Raw genomic sequence first — 11675 nt, 5'->3', positions numbered from 1 at the left:
TGTTGATTTCATAATCAGAGAGGATTCTATTGTCTTTTCATCTAATATCAATACTCTTAAAACTAGATGCCCAATCAGAGCACAGAAACAACCTCCAAGGAGAGCCACTGCCATTGGCCCTATGGTTGATGCAACAATCACCATGATGACCAATGCTTCAATCACTATAATGAACATCACTCTCCTGCCTAGGGATACCACCGGGCCCAGGGAAAGACCTGTGAGTGTGCATGGTGCCATTTTGTCCCATGGCTGAAGATGGTTTGCCAAAAATTTATTCTCATCCTCCAACAGAAAGCAGTAAAACAACTGAAGCAACCATTTTCTTTGGGGCTGACAACACTACTCCTAAATCAGAAACAACCATTACTTCAGAAGGAGACCACATTACTTCAGTGAATGACTATACACTAGAAAGTGACTTTTCAACAACAGACAGCAAGCTTACATCTCCAAAGGAAAAAGTAAAATCAGAAGATGATGCTGAGTCCCATATTATTAAGTCATCAACCCATCTGGAGAAAGAAATTACTACTCTGACAGGCACAACAAACTCCATGGCTAATGATTCTATTACTGGAAATTTAATCCCAGCGAAAATTGGTAATATTTCATCACCAGGTGCTACTGTTTCTTTAATAGATTTTTCCACTAACATGGCAAAAGAAGATATTCTTTTGGATACCACTGACCCAGGGAACGAAAATGTCTCAATAACTTCTGAAGTCTCTGGCACATTAAAGGAAGGCACCGCCAGCATTGCAGACACTCCCACCCTTCCAGCTAAGAAGGATGAACCTGATGTTAACAATTACAGTTCCTCGGTTAAATCCAATGACACTGCTGATTCGGCTGTCCAGATCACCAACTCGTCTATTCCTAAGGCTGAAATCTCTCCTGTTACTGAAAAAAACTTCACTATTCCAGATATAACTGCCCTTACAGAAGAGAAAATAACTGAAATTGACTTAAGTCTTCCAGAGGATGACCCCAATGCTGTGCCTAAACTAACAGACTCCGATGAGGAAAAGTTCATCACTGTGTTTGAACTTACTACCACTGTCGAAAGAGACAAAGATAACCCAGAAGATATTCTGCTGATCGATGAAGAGTCAATGGATGAAGTCAATATTTGGATGGAGAAAGATAGCACAAATGAAGCAGAGAATCATCCCATTTTGCTCACTGCTGTTGAATCCAGATATGACTTTGTAGTCCCAACATCAGTAGCTATGAACCTCACAGAAAACTCATCTACTATGACAAAAGAAGATCTGTCCGAAAATAATACAATGGAATCTGTAACTAAGGAAAGTGAGCCACTTTCAGAAACTACCCCTGATCCAGATACCCTAAACAATGAGGAAGATGCTTTTACAACTGAAATGGGTGTCTTTAAACTACTGAAAGAAGAACCAGATGAGTTCCTGATTTGAAAGTAGCAAAACAGATGCCACACAGAATTGAGCAACAGCCTAGACAGCTAACTTTAACATCTAAGAAGTTTGTCCAGCAAGCAAAAATCTTAACAAGGAATGTGAGCATTTAAGGCAAGTATTAGACTCAGAAAAATGTGGGTGCTTAACAACAGAGGTCATGCAGTAGAACATACTTATGGAAACTTAAAAACTCAGTATACAAGAGTTCCTCTACTATCAAAAAGTTTAATTCAATTATTATCCAATTATTTATCTTAATATAAAACCTTTAATTCCAGCTTTCAGGGATATGTAGAGAGAGAGCAATAAAGAAAGCTCACTTCCTGCTACCTTTAATGATGCATGTCATTTTAATTAACCCTTGATAGCATATTTTAGTATGAGCTGAAGAGATGAGAACTGAATTAATATATCTCAAAAAAAATGCTGTAGAATTAAAAGTTCTGAAATGCCAATTCTAAACAAATATTTTCATGCAACCAATGACTCTCTTCTATTAAAAAATGTATTTGCAATTCTCCCTCTATTTGCAATAGAATTAAGGCTATTCAGTAATTGTTTAGCACCCACATGTAAAAAAATGTAAGAAATATCATAGAGTTCCTGGCTCATGTTAGATGCAAACTAAGGCAAAGTGATATTTTATAAACATGTAAATTTGTCAAAAACATATTGTATAAAACCATTTGAATCAATCTAATTTTCTTTCTGTAAAATTTCTTTCCTGAATTTTTGTTAATTTTTTTCAGGTCTTAAGCACTGATATCGCACTCTTCTTATGCATTTGGTTAGCAATTCAAGGACTTGTATCTTCATTCTTTTCTGACACAGGCTTTTAAAATGGGTCTGTTTTCATTTTGCTGATTTTTCTTCAATAAATCCTTTGACAGCAACTGATTCATTGTGTGTAAATGTGTTTGATATTCTAGGACAAAATTCTTAAATTAGAAGAAATATAAGTAAAGTTGACCCTTGAACAATATGGGGATAAGGAGGGCTGATCCCCTACCAGTCAAAAATCCACCTGTAACTTTTGAGTCCCCCAAAAGTAAGCCATTAATAACCTGTTGACTGGAATCCTTACCAATAATATAGTCAATTAACACATACTTTGTGAATCTATTATATGCTGTAGTCATACAATAAAGAGAAAAGAAAATGTTATTTAAAAAATCATTAATAAGAGAAAATACATTTACAATACTGTACCATAAAAACATTCACATATAAGTGGACCTGTGCAGTTCAAACTTATGCTGTTCAAGGGTCAAATGTAAAATTAAAATCTATTGTTTAAAAACAACTTAGCTTTGGACACCAAAGACAGAATTATTCTACAGAGACTCATAATTTTATCATATTAAAAGAAAAAGAAAAACAAAGCTAAAACATTGGGTAAATAGTAAATGGTACATGGCGGGGGGATGTATATCATTAGATAGACTATAGACTAGAGTTATTACGGTAGCACGTGAAAACCCAGAAAAAACATTTTATCATAAAAATTTACCATATGGTAAAGTGAACTTCAAAACCATGAGATCTGATGAGTAATTAATCTTGCCTTAACAACTGGGTATTTGAAGAAAAATTAAGCTACAGTATTAAGACCACACTCTAAAATAAATTCTACATGGATCAGAGACTTAAATATAAAAAACTTAAATATAAAAATAAAAAATATAAAAACATACAAAAGCATAGAAGGAAACATATGTATATTTATCCAAGTGCAAGAAATGCATTTATCCAAATGCAAGAAATCTAAGCATATAAGAAATGAAAAAAAGGAGATTCACAGATTTGACACCATGAATAGGTAAAATTCTGTACAAAAGAAAATGAACATAAAATTAAAAAGTAAATCATAACTTGGGAAAAACAACTGCAGTATACGCAGTGAAAAGATTACTACCCTCAGTCTACGAAGAGCTCCTAAAGAGAAAGTCTTTTTTTTTAAGAGAAAGAATTTTAAATGGGCAGTAGAAATAAAGAGATAATTCATGAAATACAAATTGCCAATAAACATATAAAAAGTCAATGATCATAGTATTTAAAGAGAGTGAAATTATTAGATATTTCTTTTTTAACCATTTGACAATTGAAAATGATCATTTTAAATATCCATCATTGGCTAATGCAAATTTCTTCACCCTTTCTGGGAGGTAATGTGGAAATATATGCAATAAGCATTAAAAATATTTAAAGTTTTTAGCCTATTTTGCAAGTAAGAATTTTCTTAAGATTTAGAGATCATGAAAGTAGCTGACAATTATCACAGGCTTTGTTGTGTTCACATTTAGAATAACATTCGCTTCGCATGGCAATTCTGTAAGGAAGAACAATATTATACCCATTGTCCAGATAAAGAAACTAAGTCAGGAAATCCATGTAACATGCCTAAGCCTCATAATTACTATGTAGTAAAGAAGGCCTCAAGCCAGGTAGTCTTCCTACAGAGCATGAGCTCTGTGCATTACTGGCTCTCACAGTTTTACAGAAGAAAAAAAAAAAAAGGTGCTGCCAAAGGCATTCATGTGATTTTTTATGTTTATAAAAGAGCAACACTAAAAGTAATCTAAAATTCTAGTGACATGGAATTGGTTACATTTCAGTATCCCCATAGGAAGCAACAGTATGCACTTTTTAAAGTGGTCTGTAAAAGAGCATTCACTCATTCATTCATTCACTCATTTACTCAGTAGTCTCCACAACCAACATGGGGCTTGAACTCACGATCCTGATATCACGAGTCATGTGCTCTACCAACTAAACAAGCCAGGTGCCCCAAAGAGAACTTAATCACATAGGGGAAAGGGGGAGAAATCACAACAAACTCCAAAATGAAATTTACACAGTGATATGTATGACATACACATAAATAGACAGATACATATAACAATACCTTAACAGCGATTATCTCTAGGAAGGAAATGCAGGTTATTTTCATTCTTTCTGCTTTCATTCATTTGTAAATGCATAAAATCCAGAATATAAAGTGTACACCAAGGGGCTGAATGATTGTCAACACTATCAGCCAGAAAATTGGAGAGCCAGCCTGCATTTTCCCACACCTAATAAAAATATTAGCTAGTATTTATTATTTACTTTGTTTCAGACACTAAGTATTTTATTCAGTTTTCAGTTATAAAATATTTATTGTGTACCTACTACGTTCCAAGCACCTCAGAAGCCTCTTTTGGACAGTATAGTGAAAACCAAATGACGCAGCCCCTGCCATCATGGAAATGAATCCACTGGAAAAGATAAATATTAAATAAATCTCAAATAATCACACACGAAGCAATGCCAACTACAGATTGTGTTGGGTCTTACAAACAAAAATAATAAGTGATTAGAGATTCAGGCCTCACACAAATTTTAATCCAGGGAAGTTGTCTCTGGGAAAGTAAGATTTAAGCTAAAGACTGAAAAATGTGAAGAGCTGAGGACACAACATGCCCAAAGCCCTGAGGCTAGAAATGGCCCCAGTTTCTCAAGGAAACGAACAGACTATGTGATAGAGCATGTCATCCGTTGGAAAATAACTTAAGTTGAGACTGAAAAAGTAGGCAAAAAACAAATCATGTGGTGCTTTTTGAAAGCTATTAAAGTTTTAATAATTTTGTCCTCAAAACAACCTTAGTACTGAGATATAGGTAGTGGCTAAATAGCATTATTTTATAAACTGCAACCATAGTTTCTTTTGGGGACTTTTTTAGAAAATAGTATGAAAGTCCCTTTTGACTGAGAGATATGAGGCCCTGAGGCATAAACTGGACTAGAACAATGAAAGCAATTAAAAAGATAATGTGTTTGGGACCCCTGGGTGGCTCAGCTGGTTAAGTGGTTAAGCATCTGCCTTCCGCTCAGGTCCTGATCCCAGGGTCCTGGGATGGAGCCCCACCTGGGGCTCCCTGCTAGGGGCAGGGGGTTGGGGGGGCTGCTTCTCCCTCCTCTCTGCCTCTCCTCCACACATGCTTTCTCTTGCTTTCTCTATCAAATCTTAAAAAAAAAAAAAAAAAAAAAAAAAGATAATGTTCTCTATTAACACAGGATAATGGGAAATTTACGGATAAGGCTGGACAAAGATAGGAGAAACACAACACCTGGGCAACTGGCTACAGTCCAGAAAGAACAGTACCCAGTATTGTATGTCAACTATACTTCAATTAAAAAACAAAAAATTTAACTTAATTTAAAAAAACATGGCCAGTGTGATTATTGGTGGCCAGTGGACACCAGACTTTTCAAAGAATGGAGGCCTAATAATCAATTTTAAATTGTGCAACTTCATAGTAAAGTAAAGAAACAAGGTCTTTAATATGCGATTCCTAAGTAAAGGAACTGGTGGACCTGAGAAGAAACAGCTAAGATATTGAATTAAGGAATGGATGTGAAACAGTCTTTATTCCCAAATGTACTAAATAGTGATGACCCTAAAAAGAAGCGTGGGGCGTACAGTGGGAGGACATTTGGGATAGTCTCATTTTACTGATGACCAAAGCAAAACCTGAGAAAAGCCACTGGACCAAGATAACTAAGCCAGTAAGTGGCAAAGCTCAGCTCTCCAGATCTGTATGACTCTAAAGCCCAAGTTCAAAGGCAAACAGCTTTGTGTGAATTGTTCAACAATGAATCATTCTCAACTTAGAACCCTCCTTCTTTCTCTAGTTCCACTTTCACTCCCTTCTTTAAGCCTGCCTGCAATCTGTAACTTCCAGTCTACCCCTGGTCTTCTTTCCCACCAATTAATTATGCTGCGAAGTCCTCATCTTTCTTCTCAAGCCCTTTACTTGCTCCTTACTGTCTTTATGATAAAGTCCAAACTCTTCAGCAAGGCACACAAGCCTCTCCATGTTTTTTCCTCTGCCCACCTTTTTCCTCAACCCACCTTTACTTCTGCCCTCCCTTCACACACCACACTCCATCTATACAAAGTACTAAATGTATACTCCCTGAGAGCTGAGATCCATGACTCCTGAGCTAGAGAGTACCTAATAGATAGGAGATACTCAATAAATGTTTATAAATGAAGAAATGAGAGGAATTAAAAGTTTCATTAGTGTGAGTGACATCTGTTTTTGACCTAGCTTCTAACCTCTGCCTGCCATAAAATCTTCCTTGTAATACACGCCGGTTTTCTTTGTTTTACAACTCTTTCCCTTTCACACATGTTTAAGTGAGAAAGACCCCACCCCAAACTCCGGCAATGAGCTAGTTACGTGTCTATACACCTTGCCTAAATCATTCAAGGATAAGCACATAAACCAATCTGAGCAAAGAGGACATATTTGTGGAAAATAAGCTTCTGGAAGAAACATCAGTCTGGAAACATGTAGCGCAAGGAGCTTCTGGAGCCATCTAGGGATCACAAGGAGGCACACTGCTGAAAATAAAGCCAACACTGAAGAAATAAGAGCCAAGAAATATAAAAAAGAATGGAGTTCTACTCACATCATACATCAAGCCTTCGCAGAACAAGCCTGGTCTGCTTTTTTACCTGAGATAATACATTTTCCATTCTAGTTAAATGAGTTTGGGTTGAGATTTCTGTTGGTTAAAACTGAAGCATCCTAATAACGATGAACCCAAATAGTTTCAAGTCCCTGTGTCTTTCTTCATCATACTCTCTGCCCCTAGAATTCTCTGCAGTTTCACATGCATCTTTTAACCATCTTTCAAAACTCACCTGAAGTGTTAGCTTCTCTAACCATCCCTAGGTATGACAATTTGTTGTGTTACCCCACTCACCATACACATTCTTCAATAATATCACTTATAATACTTTATTATATTTGATAAAAGATACTCCTGAGTCACAAGATAATCCTATCCATAGTTTCCTCTGACACAAGACGCTTCTGTCCAAAGTTCCTTTGTCCTAAAGTAACCCCTGTTCACAATCCACACTGTAACTCTCACCCACAGCTATCCCTACCCTGTGATATAAACCTCTTTTCCATGTCTTAAGAAATTTTTTCTTTAAAGATTTTATTTATTTGACAGAGAGAGACAGCCAGCGAGAGAGGGAACACAAGCTGGGGGAGTGGGAGAGGAAGAAGCAGGCTCCCAGCAGAGAAGCCTGATGTGGGGCTCGATCCCACAACGCTGGGATCACGCCCTGAGCCATAGGCAGACGCTTAAGGACTGCGCCACCCAGGCGCCCCAAGAAATTCTTGATCCAGTATGAGAGAGAGAGAGAGAGAGAACCAGTTATAAAACAAAAGGACCCCTGTCCACAAAGAAAAACCATTCTCCTAAAGAGATGCTGTACATAGGAATGCATTAACGAACATTTGTAACTTCAACGTACCAAGAAAACTGGCAAACTGGGCCAGTATGTGTGTGATATGTGTGCATTGCCCAATTCTACCTGTTGCAGATTAGAAGCAAATAAATGATACATGAATTAAATTTTGAGTCTGCAGTCTATTTCCTCAACACTATTGGTATGTTCTTTTGCATTTTTCACATACACTTCCAAGATAACAGAAATCTAAATTGAAACTGGCATTCCCCTTCCCTCAAATTTCTCTTCTAACATTCTCTATCTCAAGCAAAAGACAGATCATCTGCACAGCTGTCCAAGCCAGAAACTGGGACTCTTCTTTCACGCCCCTCTCTCTCATTCTCCACATGCAACAAAAACACAGTTTTCACCTCTGGGCCCTCAGGAATCCTCAGGAATCCACTTGCCTCCATTCTTACCACTGTTCTTTATCCAAAGTTTTATCAAGCAAAAATAACATTTTATAGCACCAATTGATCATGCTACTTCCAGCTCCACACCCAAAATGCTCCAGCAGCTTTCCACCAACTTTAGCATAGTCTAAAATCACTTTGTTATTTGTCAGGTTTTCCACAACCAGGACATTGCTAATCTATGCAGCCTTATGATACGCCACTGTCAACTTCTGCTCTTAAATCTCAACTCTGTAGTTCCTCTGCTGGTTTCTTTAGAGCATCAAACTATATCTTGTCTTAGGATCACTGAAAACGCTATACTCTTCCTGAGACATTTTCAAAATCCCCTAAATGTTATTTCCTCCAATCATGTAGGCTTTTATATTCTCCCATCATATTGCCTCATAGTACAAAATATCTTGCTTTATGTAACACATAATTTTTCAAGTTGCCTGTTGTATTGATTTCCTAGGAAAGCTGTAACAAATTACCACAAACTAGATGGCTTAAAAAAAAAAAAAATCTATTCTCTCATAGTTCTGAAGGTTAGAAGTCTGAAATCAAGGTGTCAGTAAGGCCACTGCTCCCCAAAAGTTCAAGGGGAGGATCTTTTCTTGCTTCTTCTAGCTTCTGGTGGTGGCTAGCAATCCTTGACACTCCTTGGCTTATAGACACATCACTACAACTTCTGCCTCCCTTATCACATGATATTCTCTGTGTGTCTCTGTGTTCAATTTCTCCCCACTTATAACGACACCAGTCATTGGATTAGGACCCTTATTCCAATATGACTGCCTCTTAACTTGGTTACATCTGCAAAGACTCCATATCTGAATAGGTCATATTCTTAGGTTCTGGGAGTTAGGAGCCCAACATATTTGGGGGCAAGGAAAAGACACAATTCAACCTACAACACCTGCTTAAAGTTTGTCTTTCTTACTGTATGTTTGATAAGTAAGAAGATCACATAATTTATCATCAAAATTAAAATACTTTTGAGACAGAATGAAGGCAGTATTAATAATGATCCCACAACAACAGGCATAAACTAGAGTGTCTTGAGTAAACAGAGCTGATCACCCCAACCTAAAAAAAGAGAGATGATATCCCTCTTATCCACTGCTCACTTCTGAGAGCTTTGAACACAGTAGATGCTCAATAAACGTCCTTTAAATGAATCAATTAAATAAAAGAGTGAAAGGTGATTTCACTCATTAGGCTATAAATGCTCTCAGAGGAAAGATAATATGAATTGGATACATAGAGATAAATACGAGTTTACCAGGACAAGAAGGGATCACTGGTTTCAAGCTGAGGGAAGGAAGGGCAAGGGCAAAAATCCAGAAGCATAAAAATAGAGTTGACCCTTGAACAAAACAGGTTTGAATTGCATAGGTCCACTTACATGTGTTTTTTTTTTTTTTTTTGTAAATACAGTACAGTACTGTAAATATATTTTCTCTTCCTTATGATTTCCATAACATTTTCTTTGCTCTAGCTTACTTGAAGAATACCATATATATTTAACATAAAGAAAATATGTGTTAATTGACTGTTTATGTTATCAGTAAGACTTCAACAGTAGGCCATTAGCTGTTAAGTTCTGGGTGAGTCAAAATTTATACATGGATTTTTGACTGTGCAGGATGCCGGCACCTCTAACCCCCACATTGTTCAAGGGTCAACTGTACTTGGTTTGCCCAATAATACTGAAATAAGTTTACAGCAAACAGAATCTGAGAGAGAATGGTAAGAGATATACCAAGTTGTGACTGATATTATAGCCTCACAAAAGCAAAAATAATAAGAATGTGTCAGATTATGTGTATTAGTCAGGGTTCTCCAGAGAAACAGAACCAAGGATGGATGGATGGATGGATGGATGGATGGATGGATGGATGGATGGATAGACGGATGGAGATAAACATGATAGATAGATAGATAGATAGATAGATAGATAGATAGATAGATAAAATTTTAAGAAATTGGCTCATATAATTGTGGATACTGGCAAGTTCAAAACCCATAGCACAGACCGACAAGTTAGAAATTCAGGTTAAGAGCTGATGTTGCAATCTTGAGTCCAAAATCCACAAGGCAAGACTTTAGGCTGGAAACTCAGATAGGGATTCTCTGTTTCAGTCCCTAGGCAGAATTCTTTCTTTTTTAGGAAACTTCAGTCTTTGCTCTTCAATTGATTAAATTAACCTCATCTACATTATGGACGGTAATCTGCTTAAAGTCAACTGCTCATAAATATTAGTCACATCTATAAAATATCTTTACAGCAACATCTAGACTAGTATTTGACAAGGAACTAGGCATCATAACCAAGGCAAGGTAACATAAAAGTAATTATCACATCATGTGTTAGCAACTTAGAGTTAAAATTTCACATAACAGTGGCACCTGGGTAGCTCAGTGGGTTAAGCTTCCAACTCTTAGTTCAGCTCAGGTCATGATCTCGTAGTCCAGGGAGATTGAGGCCCACTTGGGACTCTGCTCTCAGTGTGGAGTCTGCTCTCAGTGTGGAGTCTGCTCTCAGTGTGGAGTCTGCTTCAGATTCTTTCTCCCTCTCCCCATTCATGCTTGTACACACTCTCTCTCTCTCTCTCTCTAATACATAAACAAATTCTTTAAAAAAAATTTCACATAACAGCTCATATTTCCCAAGCTAGTTTCACAGGAATTCATGGCTTTTTTTTAAATTTTATTTATTTGAGAAAGAAAGAGAGAGAATGAGAGACAGAGAGTGAGAGCACAAGGGGGGGTGGGCAACAGAGGCAGAGGGAGAAAGAGACTCCCTGCTGAGCAGGGAGCCTGATGCAGGGCTCGATCCCAGGACCCTGAGATCATGACCTGAGCCGAAGGCAGACGCTTAACTGAATAAGCCACCCAGGTGCCCCGAATTCATGGCTTTTTTGCAGGAAAGGAGCTAAAAAGAGTTTCAGGGTAAAATACATTGCTGAAATGTTGGGGTGACTATGAGAATATCTATATGAAGTGTTCATGGAGCTGTATTTTCATGGAGCTCTAGTAAACATCTCTAGGAACATAGTTCAGGAAATGCTGTTGCATAAAATGGGAGGCATCAAAAGTTTTAAGCAAGGGGCTAATACTACGTTAATTGTGTTTTAGAAAGGTTATTTTGGTGGAAAAGTAAAAGTTGGACTGGGGATGCAGAGGAAGCAAGAAGCAGAGAGATAAGAAACTAGAGGAGGAATCAGTAAGAATAATTATCGGTATCAATTATGAATATGAGTGTATTCCATTTGTACTATTAACCAGATGATAATCAAATGAGCAACAGACTTAACTACATAGAGTTTTCAATATGAAAATTTTAAGTAAAAATCTGAAAGCTGTAGTAACAGTCCCAATTGGTAGTTGTTCCTAAACAAGTTTGGCTGCCTCTCTTTAATGAGAACAAGCATCCTGTGAGTTGAAATCTTTATATTTTCTCTTATTCTATAGAATTTTGGATTAGATATTAGTCAGAAAAGCAAAGGAAGTTCATAAATATTAACTTGGTCAAAACATTATAATCTA

General features: G+C 37.1%; 1 protein-coding gene across 1 annotated transcript; it reads left to right on the top strand.

The window, feature by feature from the left end:
- The first annotated feature begins 248 nt into the window (after positions 1–248).
- CABS1 (calcium binding protein, spermatid associated 1) lies at positions 249–1436 on the top strand. Its single transcript, XM_008693176.1, has one exon. It carries the CDS (start codon positions 249–251, stop codon positions 1434–1436), a length of 1188 nt encoding a protein of 395 aa, XP_008691398.1.
- The last annotated feature ends 10239 nt before the right edge of the window (positions 1437–11675 follow it).

Source organism: Ursus maritimus, unplaced genomic scaffold, assembly GCF_017311325.1.
Source record: "Ursus maritimus isolate PB19 unplaced genomic scaffold, ASM1731132v1 scaffold_8, whole genome shotgun sequence".
Classification (NCBI taxonomy): Eukaryota; Metazoa; Chordata; class Mammalia; order Carnivora; family Ursidae; genus Ursus; species Ursus maritimus.
Note: the sequence above shows the minus strand (reverse complement) of the source record. Positions and strands in the feature narration are given on the sequence as shown.